The 16,002-nt window shown below is 52.4% G+C and overlaps 6 protein-coding genes across 6 annotated transcripts; 3 read left to right on the forward strand and 3 right to left on the reverse strand.

Moving 5' to 3' along the window:
* On the forward strand, positions 1 to 201 carry CPAR01_12404 (uncharacterized protein; the record flags this gene model as incomplete). Its single annotated transcript, XM_060496660.1, has 1 exon — positions 1 to 201. One exon carries the CDS (start codon positions 1 to 3, stop codon positions 199 to 201), a length of 201 nt encoding a protein of 66 aa, XP_060344193.1.
* Positions 202 to 1,267: 1,066 nt separating this feature from the next.
* On the forward strand, positions 1,268 to 4,630 carry CPAR01_12405 (uncharacterized protein; the record flags this gene model as incomplete). The annotated part of the gene is made up of 1 exon (XM_060496661.1): positions 1,268 to 4,630. The coding sequence occupies one exon, from the start codon at positions 1,268 to 1,270 to the stop codon at positions 4,628 to 4,630; it is 3,363 nt and encodes a 1,120-aa protein (XP_060344194.1).
* Positions 4,631 to 4,934: 304 nt separating this feature from the next.
* Positions 4,935 to 7,010, reverse strand: CPAR01_12406 (uncharacterized protein; the record flags this gene model as incomplete). The annotated part of the gene is made up of 1 exon (XM_060496662.1): positions 4,935 to 7,010. The coding sequence occupies one exon, from the start codon at positions 7,008 to 7,010 to the stop codon at positions 4,935 to 4,937; it is 2,076 nt and encodes a 691-aa protein (XP_060344195.1).
* A 1,954-nt stretch (positions 7,011 to 8,964) lies between these two features.
* Positions 8,965 to 9,357, reverse strand: CPAR01_12407 (uncharacterized protein; the record flags this gene model as incomplete). Its single annotated transcript, XM_060496663.1, has 1 exon — positions 8,965 to 9,357. The coding sequence occupies one exon, from the start codon at positions 9,355 to 9,357 to the stop codon at positions 8,965 to 8,967; it is 393 nt and encodes a 130-aa protein (XP_060344196.1).
* A 2,416-nt stretch (positions 9,358 to 11,773) lies between these two features.
* On the forward strand, positions 11,774 to 11,971 carry CPAR01_12408 (solid-state culture specific ATP-grasp domain-containing protein; the record flags this gene model as incomplete). The annotated part of the gene is made up of 1 exon (XM_060496664.1): positions 11,774 to 11,971. One exon carries the CDS (start codon positions 11,774 to 11,776, stop codon positions 11,969 to 11,971), a length of 198 nt encoding a protein of 65 aa, XP_060344197.1.
* Positions 11,972 to 12,368: 397 nt separating this feature from the next.
* Positions 12,369 to 15,613, reverse strand: CPAR01_12409 (WD domain-containing protein; the record flags this gene model as incomplete). Its single annotated transcript, XM_060496665.1, has 3 exons — positions 12,369 to 12,463; positions 12,520 to 15,216; positions 15,286 to 15,613. 3 exons carry the CDS (start codon positions 15,611 to 15,613, stop codon positions 12,369 to 12,371), a joined length of 3,120 nt encoding a protein of 1,039 aa, XP_060344198.1.
* Between the last annotated feature and the right edge of the window lie 389 nt (positions 15,614 to 16,002).

Genomic DNA, 16,002 nt, shown 5'->3' on the forward strand with positions numbered 1-16,002 from the left:
ATGGCCGACGGAGTTTTCGGCGAGACAATGGAGCTGCTCTCCGGGGAGCAGTCTCAATATTCCGCGGACGATCTCGGAACTGGCTATAATTCTGTCACTATGCTTTGCCGGACACGCCGGCCGGCTTGTGGTTGGGAAGTCGACGTGGCGGGGTTCTCAAGCCCTCTAGGGCTGAGATGCAGGGGTGATACATGCGAATGAACTCTTTTCATTCATTTCCTCCGATAGGGGTCTACGGAAATTCAGCGTTATTGTGAATATTGGAAAGAGTAATACTGCTGTACCATGGTTCTCTGGGAGTTCTTTCAATGCCATTAATTGAACTTGTAAGGATTCATTGAGCTTTCGCTGCGCTGAGGATGAGCCCGCCAGTTAAGCCCTTGCTTGCGATAGAGGTGCATACCTCGTCGACTTGAAGCTGGATTCAGTGGGTTGAACCACCTGTCCATTCGACTCTGCCTGAGGCTGTCTACTGCAACTTCGCCCTCCCTTTCTCAATCGTAGCGCGGGTCGGATGCTGGTGTCACACTAGCAACGCTCATCTCTGGCCGCTAGGTGAGGTGTTAGTATGGCTTACTCATCCCGTGTCAATTCGTGAGTAAGATGTATAATTCACATCCCCATGCCAATGCTCATGAGGGTCACGATCGTGATTCTCTCTGCAAAAATCATGAATGCAGATTCTGCATTTCCACAACTCGAAAGACATGATTCTAGACTGAACGATCTGCTAATCTCATCTAATCTCACTTCATCTCACAGGCTGACCCCGTCCTACCGTTGAGATGAAGGCCCGTGCTTGTGCATGAATCCTGACTCGTCTCACCTTGAGTAGAGGCTTCTTAGAGGCCACCAGCTATTTTGGGTCTTATTACGCCGTAATCTTCCCTCCCCCTCTTGACCGAAAACGAGTACAAAGTCCACAAAACACGGCATTAGCGCAAACTCTGTCGGCACTCTCTTGCCTGCAGTGCTGGATTCGTGCACACTATGAGTTCTGTACTGCGCGTAGATAGAAGGCTAGATAGGCGCGGCGAACTCCGCAATTACATCATTCTCCAATGAGACAAAACAAACCGCCCACCCTCGGCCCGGGCGAAAACTCAACCCAAAATCATCGCAGCTCTCAGAGACAAGACATCAAGAGACCATTATGTTTGACTGATCTACGGGCACGACGACATAATCGAATATTCAACAGCTGCCCGCTTGTTCGCTCAAGGGGCCGATGATTCCGTGAACGTAAACGCAAAGAACGACTGGAACCATGGCATCCGACGAACAGAAGCCGGACGCTGACCGATACACCGAGTCGCAGTCCCCAGAGACTGAGACTCATCCGGATGGCGTCCCGGCGCGGTCACCGACGACCGCAAGTAAGGCGACAAAGAAACCGGCACCAAAGCCGGGTCTGGCGGCGAGATTGGGCCTCGACGCGCCGACGCTCATCATGATGTTCAAGGGCTCACTACCGCCCCTGATCGGCATCGCCATCTACCAATCCACGCCCGTGGCACAGTACTTCACCACGCTGGGCTATCTCGTGCCAATCATCTCAGTACTCGCACTCGCAATTCTCCCAAGAGGAAAATACCTCCAGAACCTCGTCCTCAATGTCACCGGAATTTGCATCGGTGGCGCCTTGTCGATGCTGGCACTCTGGTCTGGTGTCCAGGCGCGAAGGAACACCGCCTCCGCCGAGGAACTAGCCACCGGATTGCCCGTCTACAACTCAAGTCAGTCTGCCGTCTGCGGCGTCTGGCTGTTCTTCAATATTTGGATTTCAAATACCCTGAGAGCTAAATACCCTGCGATGAACCTGCCTGTCATGATCTACTCCATCTTTATGAACGTTGCCTGCACATTTGGCCCGCTCATGGTAACCACCGCAGCCGCCGAGTCGCTTGTAAAGCGGCTGACCGTGGCGATGCTTTGCGCCATGGGTATTGCTACCGGTGTCTCACTTTTCGTGTTCCCCGTCTCCAGCAGGAAGGTGGTGAGCGGTGAATTCAAGGGTGCCATTGGGCTTGTTCGCAAGTCTATTGCCCTGCAACTCAACTACTTGAAGACGTTATCCAGTCCCGACATGCTCGAGCGTCACCAGACGAAGAGCAGCAACGCCTTCAAGAAGAACAAGAAACAGAAGAAGCCCGAGATGACGAAGGAGGCGAAGGCCGCGGGCGAGCTCAAGGCCACGGCTTTGGCGATTTCGGCACTGTTTGGAAAGATGCACGGAGACATCCTCTTCGCCAAGAGGGATATCGCCTACGGCAAGCTCAACTCCAAGGATATCGGCGAGATCTTCAACCGCCTGCGAAGCATCATGATCCCATTGAACGGCATCAGCACAATTGTTGACATCTTCCGCCGAGCCTCCGAAAAGCACGGATGGGGTGTCAACGATGGCAACGGCGACTCGGACGCGGAGAAGGAACGGGAAAAGAGAGTCTGGAACGATATCATGCTCCAATTGCTGGAGCCGTTCGAAATCCTGACGGAAGCAATGGACCAGGGACTCGATCACGTCGGTATCGTCCTCGAACTCACACCCAAGCCGAAGAAGACGAAGGGTACCGACGTGGAGATGGATGCCGGTGCCAAGGCGACCTCGAAGCCAGGCGAAGCCGGGTTCGCTGAAGTCCTCGCCGAGAGGGTGCAGGACTTCAACGACAAGAAGGGAGAGCTGCTCAGAAACTGGTTGAAAGAGAGGCAGCTCGCGACAGAAGAGGAACGACAGGATCTTCACCTGAAGAAGCTCGAGACCAGGATGCGGGAGCGCGACCAGACGCAGCTTTATGTGATGCTGTACATGGAAAAGCTTATGCTCGCCCTTGGCGAAGCAGTGCAGGACCTGGTCATGTTCGCAGACTCAAAGGTGGCTGACGGCACGATGGCAAAGAAGCGCTTGATCATCCCTTCTCAGAAGCGCATCAAGAAATGGTTCAAGGGTATCTGCAGCACCGAGGACGCTTCCCCCGAGCAGACGCCGGATATTGCTGAGATGGGCGCGAACATCGTCTACGCCGGTGATGGGTATAACAAGAAGAAGGATCCCGAACATCTCCCTGCTCACGGCGTCTGGCAACACTTTGGGAACTCGGTGAGAGCATTTTCTGGCTTTGTCGGATCAGGTGAATCGCTCTTTGGCTTCCGTGTCGCCATTGCGACCATGACAGTCGGCATCATGGCTTTCTTGCAGAGCACACAGACGTTCTTCACTGAGCAACGCTTGGTTTGGGCCATGATCATGATTGCCATTGGCATGACCATCACGGCCGGCCAGTCCATTTTTGGCTTCGTATGTCGAGTCGGCGGAACCTGCGTTGCGGTTATTTTCTCCTACATCATCTGGTATATCGTTGTCGAGCGCACCGCCGGAGTCATCGTCTTCCTCTGGTTGTTCATCTTCATCGAGCAGTACTTCATCTTGAAGTATCCGCGGTTTATGCCTGTGTGGCTCATCACGATTATCACTCAAGTCCTCATCATCGGGTATGAGCTACAGGTTCAGAAGATTGGAGAAAAGGCCGCCGCAGCTACGGGACAACCGTACTATCCTACATACCTTCTGGCACCTTATCGTCTTGCCTGTGTAGCGGCCGGTTGTTTCATCGCATTTATCTGGACCATTTTCCCGGCTCCGATCACCGACCGGCGCTGGCTCCGACGGGATCTCAGCGCCTCGCTCTATCTCCTCGCCAACTACTTCAGTGTCGTAACTGAGACAATCAAGGCGACGATGGAAGAGACTCACGGTGACATCAAGAAGCCCGGCACACCTGCTCACAAGATGGAGAAGGAAAGGCGTCGCATCCTAGGCAAGCTGTTACTGTTGCTCCCTAGCTTGGATCAGCATGCGCAATGGCAGAAATGGGAACCCGATATCGGCGGCAAATTCCCTAGGGCCACATACGAAGATATCATCAGACGGTCAACCAGCACCATGCGGTACCTGACGCTGATTGCTTACACCATCACATGGAAGCCGCGTGACAGGCCAGCCAGTCCCTCTTCCGACAGTGACCGGGCCTGGCTGCGCGCTCTCAATCAGGTCCTTGCAGGAATTGAGCCGACGCAACATACCATTCTCTCCACGCTCACGCTCCTGTCCAACTCACTACTGTCGGGTCAATCACTGCCGCCCTTTATGCAACTTCCGAGACCGAATGAGCTCACCCGCAAGCTCCTCCACCTCAAAGGTCCGGACCCAGAGCCGCGGACCATGCAAAGAAGAGGCAGTGAGCTCGAGCACAGGCTTGTCACGGTCCACACCCGCACAGGGTCTGAAGTGCGCCCTTCAGGTCGGAAGCCCAGCGTGGTGGGATCAGTGGTGGAGTCGCCGACGAGTGACACTTCAACGATTGGGGGTATGGCCGAGTTATCGGAGATGGTCAGCCCTCTTGGCAGCGGAAGTATTCTCGACGTAAGGAACGTAGAGCAACACGGATATACCGAGTTCGCGGTGCTGCAGGTTTGCAGCTCGCTTGTGTGCGATGACTTGGAGGGCTTGGTGCGGTCTGTGAGCAGTTTGGTTGGTGTTGTGGACTTTAGCTTCAGGATCAATCCAAGTGAGGCAACGCTGACGAGCAGTGATGAGGACGATGCTAGAGGAAAAGGCAAGCGAGATTAACATAATACCCACGACTTAGGTTGAAACTACGGAGATATACCAAAAGGCGAATTGAAACAGATATAATAAGAGTTATTGCCATGAGCATTCAGATGGATCTGATGAATTTCTCACATGCTAGACTATGATTCACGGCCGCTTGGGCAAAGCGAGGGAGGTACTTGGAGTGTAAGTGTGATATTACTAGCACTAGCTTAATGACCATTCAACAACTCGGAACCGGTCATGTTTATGAAGTTTACAAAGAAAAAAGCTGTTGCCAGGTCGAAATCTTATGCCCACGATCCTGCCAACGATCACCATGTCAGGTCTCAACGCAGATGACGCCGCTGCCGCTACTATTCACCCGATGACCCGACTTGCGAGTGGTACTCGTCGTAATGGTCTTGGTTCCAGATCGCGAGTTCATCTCATGCATCTGCGCACTCATCCTCTCCTCCAACCTCTCCATCGCCCTGCACTTCTCCTCGAATCTTACCACAGCCTCGTCACGCTCACGATCCGCTGTGTTGCGCGCAGTAATGGCTGTCTCCTTCTGCTCCCGCGCCTCGCGGAGCATGGTGCGCATGGCCGAGATCTCGTACTCATAGCTGGAGCTTCCTTCCTCAATCTCGGTGATGCTCTCGTATGCCTCCTCGTACTTGACCTCCCACTCCTGGCACTTGGCCTTGAGGGCGCCGCACCTGCTGTTGAGCGACTCGACCTCGATCTTGAGCACAGCCGAGGCGGACTGGTGACTCTCGATCTCAATCTGGAGCTTCTCGATCTGCTTCCTGCAGTCGCTTAGGTCGCAGTCGAGACGCTCAATGCGCTCCGTCTTGGTGTGGATCTCCTCTTGCGACTTCTTGAGAATGGTCTCAGTGTGGCTGAGGGTCTCCTGCACAAGAAGAAGCTGACGATGGTTCTCGTTGGCGCGACCGACGGCACGCTCGCCCTCGTCCTTGAGGCGCTTCTTCTCGATGACGAGGACACGAAGCTCTTCCGTCTTCTTGGTGATGGTTTCCCGTAGTTCAGTGCGTGTAATCTCGATACGAGAGATCTCTTCGCGGAGGGAAATGATTTCACGGTCGCAGTGCTCCCACTTGAGCTTCCACTTGCCACAGTTGTCTTCGGCCGCCTCCCACCGGCAGTGCTCTTCCTCAAGCTCACGCTTGAGTCTGATGATGCACTGATCAAGCTCTTCCTTTTCGTTCCGGATCTTGATGATGGTCTCCTCCTTCTCGTTCTTGATTCTGGTGATGGCTTCTTCCTTCTCACTCTTGACCTTGGTGATGGCCTCCTCCTTTTCGTTCTTGACTCTGATGATGGTCTCCTGTTGCTCCTTAACCTCAGACTTCTTCTTCTCGTACAGCTCCTCTATCTCCTTGTACTTCCGCTTCAGCTCATCGTACTTGTGGTCGCACTTGCGGATATGGTCCTCAAGCTCGCCCCGCCTGTGGAGCCACTCGTGCTTCTCCTCCTTGAGTATCAGGTGGCTCTTCCTGATGTCTACAAGCTCCTTATGAGTCGACTCGAACTTGGTAGTAATCTCCTCATGCTTGGAAGTTAGCTCGGTGAGCTTTAGATCCATGTCCGCACGCTCGCCTCGTAGCTTGCCACACTGATCCTCAAGATCGGCACGGGCAGCTGTAGTGGCCACTAAGGTGAGTCTCGTCTGCTCAGAGGTCTTCTTCAGCTCTTCGTGTTCTTTCTTGATGTAGGTGTAGGTATCCTTGGCTTCGGCGATCTCATGTCGGAGGGTCTTGCACTCGTTGTCTCTTGCAGAAAGCTCCAGCTTGAACTTCGAAGCGCTGTTGATGGCTGCAGTGAGCTCCAGGCGCACCTTGACAAGCTCTTGCTTCTGGCCTTCATGCTCGTGATTGTGGTGACTGTGCTCCCTCTCCTTGCGCTCCATAACCTCGGTCAACTCCTCGTAGCGCTCAGTCATGCGATGCATCTCAGAGTAGACAGACTCGCGCTCGGTGATGATCTTGCTCCAGACTTCGCGCAACGACATGCTTCGCCTCGACATGCTAGACATGAGTTCCGTGAGCGCCGCAAACTCAAGCTCTGCCTGGCGAGTGAGCTCCTTCGATACTTCAGAACTGAAGCTGGAGCTGTGGGAGCTTGAATGGAACTCATTGCTATAGGACCGACGACTGACACGACGCCTGGTAGTATACGCGCTCCTAACGGACCCAGTAGGACTGCTTGTACGAGGAGACGTTGCGGATGGGTAAGACGGGAGAAGACGAGGTCGGCTTCGCTCGTTGATGCTGAGACCCGACATCTCGCTCGTCAGCAAATCCGATTCGCCCGGAGTGATCGGCGTCGGGATGTCAATGTCTACTCCCAAGTGAGTCTGGGAGTGGCCATGATCATGGTCGTGAGTGGTCGCCATGTTGCTGTGTAGTCCAAAATGTGAAGCAAGAGTAGAATCTAAAGACAGGTAGAAGCCTTCGGCCATGGGATAAGGGGAATATCAACAAATTTGTCAAGCCGCATTTGGGCAGGCGACAACGCACATGCGACACGGGACTTTTAAGGCCTTGGACGTACCGGACAAGCTTTTCCGTTACCTCAGCTTCAGCTATTCACAAAGAATGATCATCAGTGCCGCTCGTATGGGCATGATCCTAATAATTTTCGTTTCTGGTAGGCTGAGACACAGCTGAAGTATGGCGGATGGCTGAAATCCAAAAGCAGCGCAGTATCAACTAGTAAGATCCCATCCTCTGTCCATTTCCTCTCGAAGAAGCTTCCCGGCAAATTTGATGGCTTGCAATGGCTTGCGATGGCTTGCGATGGCGATGAAGCAACATTCATAGCTTCGTGATCTGCAGGGTAGGCCGAGACCTGGTGTGCTTGTTGAGAGAGGCTAGGCGATGTCGGTAAACGCCAGGGTCCTCATGCTTGCATCCCTAGCTGTCGTAGTTGAGCCAGCCACAGGCAGCCCTCCCGCGTCGGCCGAAGGGTATAGATGAGTCCGATTGGCTTCTGCGTTACGACCCAAGATGGCGAAGGAGGTGAATTCGAGACATATCCCGCGCGCAGGGCACAGATTACCCCAAAAGGAATGGTCCTTGTCTCTGTCAGTTTACTCCTAAGCTCTTCGCTTAGAATAGATAATCTACTGAGCCATATGGCCGAAAGCGGTCATATCTTTCCCCGCGTGGAGTTCATATCGACTTTGAAAGTCACTGCCGGGGTTGCAGACGTCTCCCCGCAGAAGACTTACTAACTTAGGCAAAGACGCGCCCGTTTGTCGCCCAATTATCGCTCGGCTGGTAAAATGTTGTTGACTGCTAGTTGTGGAGTCTTCGTTACCACTGGTCAAATTCCAGCAATTTCACCTGAGACCCTGACTGCATTCAGCTCCCAGACCCGACAGCTTGTGTGAAACCTTTTGACTTACGATAGCGGAGGAACTTCGAAAGACAACATTCTCCGAGCCCCTTATTTCCCAAGAAACTAAGATCAGCATTCGTGATGCCCATCATTTCTCGAATGCGCAATCTCTGTCGCGTTCCTTACCTACGCGAAGAGATGACCGCCAGACGGCGATCATCGCGTTCTTGGCTGGAGCCGGTGAGAAAAATGGAAGCACAGTCTTCGAGACATAATACCTCGACAATCGTGGGGGTCTCGTTATAGTTTCTTTGCACATTATCAAGGTCTGTGGTCACCTTTGAGCTACATATTTTCACCTAGCAGATGAGATTGGCAGTCCGAGAAGATGACGCCTTGTTTCCTTCCACCGGTGCAGAATGACTCAATACATGGCAAGCCAATCAGATCTTGTAAAGTTTGTCTGCAGCAACTATGATAATAATGATCCTTTGGCACCTTGTCCTATTGTATGCGACCAAGTTGTTGTAGAAGACCTGGCAGTATGGGCGTCGGAGAGAGTGGGCGTTGACCAGGCCATTGTGGGAGTGATATGGGCTGCATCTTTTCGTGGGATTAGCAGCTGTGAGCTATTAGCTGACCACTGATATAGACGCCACAATTGTGGAATCAGACCTTTTCCGGCCAGGGTACCATGTACTCCCGGAGCTTCCGTTTGAACAACACCTGTTGATAAACATCGCCTTGCTCAAGACGCCCGCTATTCCCAAGTTACGAACTTCATCAGTCTAGTTAAGTGGACAGACGACACATGAGTGAGGGATACGGTGGGTCTTCTAGAAAGAGTCACAGGCCCAGACAGATATCATTATGATAGAAATTGCCTCATTAATGATTGTAATTATTCAGATGCTGCCTCTTCGTTGAAAAGGCATCGCTAGGTATATTATATGAAAGCTTTGAGAGCACTCTGCATCAACCACCTCTTTCTTCGTGGATGTTGGCTCTTATGCCTTGTCGCACTTCAGGTTCCAGCTGCTCTGCGGCGAACAGACGACCGCACCATTGAACTTCAGTGTAGTCTTCGCCTGGCTGCTGCGTGCGTGGTTGTACGTGATCCAAATGCCATTTTGCGCAATGTTCCTGCCATCTGTCGATCTGCAGGCGGTGTTGACCTCATTCCACCATCCGGCCTTGAGCTGCAGCTCATCTCTGCGGTTGTTGATGGCCCACTTGAGGTCTCCGAAGCTGAGGTCGTTACCAGTCCAGAGACCAGAGCACAGGAGACGCTGGGCCTTGGTTGTGGCGCCAACAACGGCAGGTGCAGGCTCAGCAACTGCTTCTGGTGTAGGTGCGGCGATAGCGCTGGCTGCGAGGAGCAGGATGGCTTGGAACTTCATTTTTGTCGTCTGGGTGCCTTATTGATCTGTTTTTGTAGGGATTTTGCCGTGAATTTGGGATAGATGAAGGGTTGATTTCAGACTGATGTACGATCTTATGAGAAGCCTCAACAGTCTTAAGGATAAAGAGTTGCTGTCTTGGAAACTCGATATATCAAGCCAAACTGTTGACTCAAATACTCGCACACAATGGATTCAAGGACACTACCTCGCCATGGTAATTTCCTCGATAGTATTCAAGAACACGCTATGCCTCACATGTCGTACATGACTTGTACCGGCGGGTCGACGTTTAATGCAACTGAGTCCCTGATTTGCTCACCTGTCTCTAGAACCCCACTACAGCGGAGCATCCCACCGGTGAACGGATATCGGCAGGATAAATTTCGCGAACGATGATCAACAGCTTGGTTGGGTGACCTCGGTCCTATCGGCTATCCCGTACACACAAAATCCACGCGGTATTAGCCCGCGCATTTGGGTACACATGATTCAGTACAAGACAAGCCAAAGGCCCAAAGCTCTACAAAGTGTTGTTGCTGCAATTGGCGGCTGGAACAGGGTTATGTGAAAGCGAGTTATTCGGCTCCGAACCTCTGTAAACTGGGACTCGGACCAACGAAGTACGTACAATTAGACCGCTTGAACCACGCAAGGTTTACAAAGCTTAACTGATTAAACACCGCTGCAATCTTCGCTAGCGGTTCGTATTACACGCGAAATGGTTGGAGCACATTGGGGAGGATATCCAGTCAGGATAAATGATCTGTTGATCGCGAGAAGAAGATATTCCGCGGAATTACTTGGCTTGTCCACGTTTGGTGTGTTTTTCTTCGCCTAACATAGATTAAAATCATCAGCCTTTGGACCTTCACTCGAAAGGAAGCGTCAGCGTCATTGTACGCAACCTTATCAACCGCTGACTTGAGTCATTCGTACCTCACCTCCGGATTAAATGTTGAAATTTAGTTGGGTTCATGCTAGCGACAGGCAACTCGGATGATCGGATGCCGCAAGTCATGCGGTGGGCGATTCTAAGATCGAGGCGGGCCACTTCTACCAAACTTCATCCTCTCTAGCTGTTCAAGTGAATGGACTCATCTGGGGATAGTGCGGGAGCATGCAATATCAAAGCCGATGTAGCCAACCTTGAATAGACGATGGTGTCACGGAGGCCGTTGTTCTTTGGAGTTCTCAGAACACAAGCACTGTGACCTGTACGCTTATCCCTGTACATGTGCTTCTCCACGCTGAATCGTTCATAGTTGCTATAGACCTAGTTGCGTAACCTCCCATATAGCAGTGCACCTGATGCGGCTGGCCTTGGTTTGTCACTGCTGCTCTGAGCACGCCGACCTCATCCCCGGCCAACTGATCTTCTAATGAGTTCTGTGACCATCATGGGTCTAGTATGGTACCTTATGTTGAGGTACGCTGTAGTATAACGTATGGATTGATACTGCGTTTAACATACCTAGTCCCAAGCAACGATGCAGACGTGGGTTTCACGCCTGATTATGGCAACTTGTCCTTTTTATCCAGATTTCTCCAATTCGCCCGTCTTGTTAGAGGGCTTTCTAAACAAGAAAATAAACTGCTATCTTGAATCTTTCCCCCTTTTCTCGCAGGCTCAACTTGGCTTCCTCTGCTAGACATCCCTTGACACAGTCCATGGCCTACTACACGCGTAATGTTGGACATTGCAGAAAGATTATCAATGAATAGGGTCGTGGAGTAGTGAGTTGATGCGCAGTGAAAAGTCTGGATGCGGAAAGCTCAAGTTTCACTTACCTGAATTGTCAAAGACACATAATAGCTTCTCTAGCAATATGGCAAGACGGGGACGGGCTAAAGCAGGTTGCAACAATCGGAAAAGGAAACAGCTTTTTACATATCGTCATTTACCATATGTAGCTCCGAAAAGCAGCATAATCAAAGATCGGCACAGCGACAGCTGAAGATTCGTTCACTTGAAATGAGCATCTTGCCATCTCCGCCACGAACAATGTCCCTATCACGCCAATTAAAGTCCAACGAAGCTTTGAAAGGATTTCCCCGTGTTTGGTAGCAGAATACCTTTGGATTGTTTGGTCCGTTGGCTTGGTTAATGGCAAAGCTATCTCTTGTTTGTTCTTTTCATGGTAGAAAAACAACCTCAATAAAGATTTTGATGCTAGGACAGAGACCTGCGATATACCGCGAGGTACACGAGACGCCATTATTTAAATCTTAACATGTGCCCCCGACTTCTTCAACTTCCACATTGTCGACCTCAACATCAGAACCTCAGGTTCAATGTGCCTCCCCCTCCCACGAAATCACTTCACAGCCCGGCCGCTGGAGCGCATCTTCCTTCTCCAATAGCTACAAGAAGTCCTGCGACGCTTTCATCGAGTTCTTCCAAAAGGAATTTGGTATGGGGACGGTGTGCATGATCAGCTGGTACGATGATCCGGGCACGGGCTGTGGCCTGGCTGACGTGGCTGTCGGTGCTGAGGATGTGGATGGGTTACGGACGGCGATGAAGAGGGTTCGAGATTTGACGGAGGTGATTTTCCAGTGTTCCTGTATAAGCAAACGAGGAAGTGGAAGAGCTATGGTGGGTAGATTCTGACTTCCGAGGCCTGAGGATGTTTTCTCAGATAGACAACGGACAATACTTGAGATAGAGGAACTTGGCCGGGACAAATTAGGCGAAGCTTTGCGAGCACGTGAGAAAGTAATATGGAATGATATTCACGAGCTTGAGCTCAACTAGAACTATATCTTGACCACGCCCAACCCACCCCAAAGTAAGGCCAGCGTAAAAAGATGATGCCTGGCTCGCCGTGTCCACCCCATTCATAAACACCCAATAGGTACGCCGACTCCCGAAACCTGCCGACGAAGACGCCTTGCCGGCTTTTTTGCTTCTCATCATGCCAACTACCAGTAAGGTTACTTGGTAGGTATACTATACAAACGCTGCGTCTTCGTTATCAGACCAGACTTTCAATCCTTCAGCCGATCCCTCATGGCTCGATCTCCATTGCACCGTCACTCTCGAGATTGAGGTCGAGGACACGAGCATACTGGATGGTCAGTCGTTGTAGTTCCCTGAATTTGCCTGAACGATTGTTAGCATGGCTACCTCATGAAGAGTGAATCAGTGAATCAACTTACCGAGAATCATGACAACGCCCTTCAGGAGCTCCTTGCGGTCCCAGCCACATATCTCGTCCTCCTGGCTGAACCAACCCCGGCCGCCCTCGCTTGGCTTCTCGTCCTTGTCTCTTAAGATGCCGCCGAGCAGGCTGTTAAGGAGCTCTTCAACCTTGCCTCGATGACCCTCGGCACCAAGACGCTTCGCATACATGAACAAGTAGAGCCGGAACTCGTCCCTTGCATCCAGGTGTAGAGCGGCGGCAATGCGGTTTTCAAGATGAGCAATACTCACCGTTGATTCAAAGCCCTCAAAGCCGTCTTTTGTCAACAACATTTTGACGATGCGCTGCAAGGTGTAGGCGCGACCCTTGAGAAGGAACTCATTCGTTGTGTGCCTTTCGAGGTAGGGAATGATACCGGCGGAAACGTTGGCTGTACTGTCGTCCTTGGGCTTCGCGGGCGTGACGGGTCCAACGGCAGTCGACTGCAGAGCGCCAATCGATGAGTCGTTACTGTTCCAGTACTGGGAGCCAACAGCCCACCAGGCTTCGCTTACCCGCTGCCATGTGAACATGTCCCGGGTGTAGCAGTAGCCGTCTCCGTTGGTCAGCGTCACCACAATGTGGCCAGCCGAGTTCAGTTGAGCTGATGTGATGCCGGGACCTGGTGTTGTTGTATTGAGGTTGAGCGACGTTGTCGCGAGTTCGAGGACGGGGCCTAGTGATACTGGGGGATGCAGGGCTGCTTGCCTTTGTAGGTCCCAGACGTGGCACAAACCGACAGCGTTGATGCAAAGCAAATAATTATTGCGGCATTCGAGGATGACTGGTTGGGATTCCATGATGATCGGGTTCATCAAGCGTCGTCCAGCGGGTGTCCAGGTGTAGATACTGCCATCTTCGCATGCCACTGCCCAGAAATTCTTGTTGCCAGTGACAAGGATGACTGCTCTCGGCAGGTAGTCCTGCCAAAGAAGCGTCCCACGCTTGGTAGCAGAAATGAATGAGGGGTCCCTGATTTGAGCAGGGTTTCGGGCTTCAAGGATGATGTTTTCGGGCACCTTGGAGGCGTCATCTGTGCTGCTTTCCGGGAGCAAGACCCCTCGTTCGAGGGGCCTCACAATCTGAGATCTGACTTTGGGTACAGCCAGCCGAATTTGCGCAAAGGCAATCGATGGATTCAACACCGCAGGCCTAAGATACTCGGGTGTGGGTACAACGCCGTAAGCAGCAGGCACGACCGAAGCTGGCTCGACGCCATCGACGCCGTTCAGTACCACAGGCGTTGGCCCCGTTGCCTGCCGCTTTGATGCGGGATCCTCTTCGTCCTCGCCCTCGATGACTGGGGTCTTGCGCTTATTTCCGAGCAGCATGGCAGCAACGCCACCTTTGGGAAGACCCTCGAATGGTCTTTCGAGGTCCAAGATGGTCTGGGGTGTATCGTTCTGTGCAGCCTTCGATGTCGATGTTGAGCCCACTAGCTGGGTTTGAGGGAGAGACGATTGGCCGGTGCCGGATGAGGATACAAGGAGAGGCGCAACACGTTTCCTACCGTCCTTGCCAACCGTCACCCGGGACTTGAGCTCCTTGACTCTCTCCCCTGACTTATCGCCATTCTCTTCTGCAGGCTTCTCCCTCTCTTTCTCTGGCTCGACATTGCCGTTGGTGGGCCTCGGCGTTGATGTGCCCGTGGCTGTCCCATTGCCAACCGGTTTGGTTCCGTTAGTCGCAGGCGTTGCCCCTTTGGAGGAACCCGGGTCACCCATCAAGGCGCCCATCCTTGACTCTGCAGCTCGAGACTCGCCAGCTTTACTTTGATTCTCGAGGTTCAGACCTTCTATGTCCTCTGCGATACCCATGCCTTTCCTTGACGCGCCGTACTTCTGAAGAGCCTTGTCATTTTCGCCAGCGTCCGCAACCCAGCCAAGCTCCCCGTGATCGAATGATATTCCGAGAAGTGTGCCGTCCAAGCTGGCGGCGAAAATGGTAGTTCCGTCGGGTGACCAAGCCAAGTCAGAAATGGATTTGCTGGCTACATCCTGAAGAATGACTACAGGTCGTGAGGTGTTCGTATTCCAGATACTCAGGGTCTTGTCTTGGCCTGCTGAGGCTATAACAGTGACCAAGGCATTGTTGTCTGGTTGCTCCGCCGGATTCTCCGTATGAAACAGGCGTGGCGAGAACATGCAGACCTCGGTCGGCCCTTCGTGGCCGATTAGGTTGATCTCACTGTCCCATCGTGTTCGTTCAATTATCGCGACTGAGCTGACAGGACCATTGACGGCGTTTGGAGCGGCAATGTGGTTCCCATCAGGAGACCAGGAGCATCGCCGAAAGTAAGTAGTCAACGGTGAACTCTTAAAGGGCCCGCTGATTGTTTGCTCCAACACAAAGTTGTTAACCATATCATGTTGCGTCGCATTCGGTGCAGGTGGCGTAAAACGGAAGATTTTAATTGTTCGATCGTCGCTGGCGGTCGCAAAGAACTTGTTTGCAGGATCGAACGTGATGCCTTTTACGTGACTTGAGTGGACGGTTATGGTCTTGAGCTTCTCGAAGCTGTGGCCCGACCAGACCACAATCTTAGAGTCCAAGCCAACCGACACCAGTATGGAGGAATCGTAGGACCAGGCAAGGTCCTGAACATCGTTCTCGTGTCCGACGAGTCGCTTGTACGTCTTCCAATTCTCGACCGGTGGGGGTTCGGCGCCAAGTCCTGTAGAATTGCATTAGCATCCGTCACGTCGAGGGCATAGCGCATTGGGTTTCGGCAGGAGCGCATTACCAAAAGAAGCGACCGGAGGGTTCTTGTCAAGATGGTAGACGCAGATAAGCTTGTCATCGGCACCTGATGCGAGATATCGACCATTTGGAGAGAAGCGAACAGAGTGGATGGTGCCGAGGTGATGGCTCATGTGGCAGAGCTGTCTCGGCTTGCCTTCTGCGTCACCATTCGCATCGCCATAGATGGCCTCGGTTGACCACACTCTGACATGGCCATCGCCTCCAGCGGTCGCAAGTCGTTTCCCATCGGAGGATACGTGACAGCTGTACACCTCGAAGTCCTTCTGCTCGCCGGAATGGCTCAGCCACGTAGGCTTAATGACGCGCATCGCGAATGGCTCCCAGTGTCATTTAGACCAGGTCCACGGTCGGGAAGGAGGGTCTGTACGAGAATGCGACGTCGATCGGGGTGTTGCTGAACTTCTCGTCGATGAGTAAGGCGTTGCGATTGATGCGCCACGATGTGGTTGGTGATAGTGAAGCTGGGGGAACTTAAAGCTGAATACGCAAAAAATGGCGACAAGCCAAACAGGTGGGCACAAATTGGGGTTGATTGAATCCCAAGAAAACGCGTTCTGCGGAGCCCGGACGCCTTGGAATTCGCGTCCAAAGCTCCTGCTGCTGCGTACGCTAAATGAGCGGCCAATTGACACCAAAACTGCAAAGGTACGTCCCGTCTTGAGCTGCTGCACAGACCACCTTTCTGGTCTCACATAGA

The sequence above is a fragment of the Colletotrichum paranaense genome, assembly GCF_030867605.1.
Source record: "Colletotrichum paranaense strain IMI 384185 chromosome Unknown Scaffold_11.1, whole genome shotgun sequence".
Classification (NCBI taxonomy): Eukaryota; Fungi; Ascomycota; class Sordariomycetes; order Glomerellales; family Glomerellaceae; genus Colletotrichum; species Colletotrichum paranaense.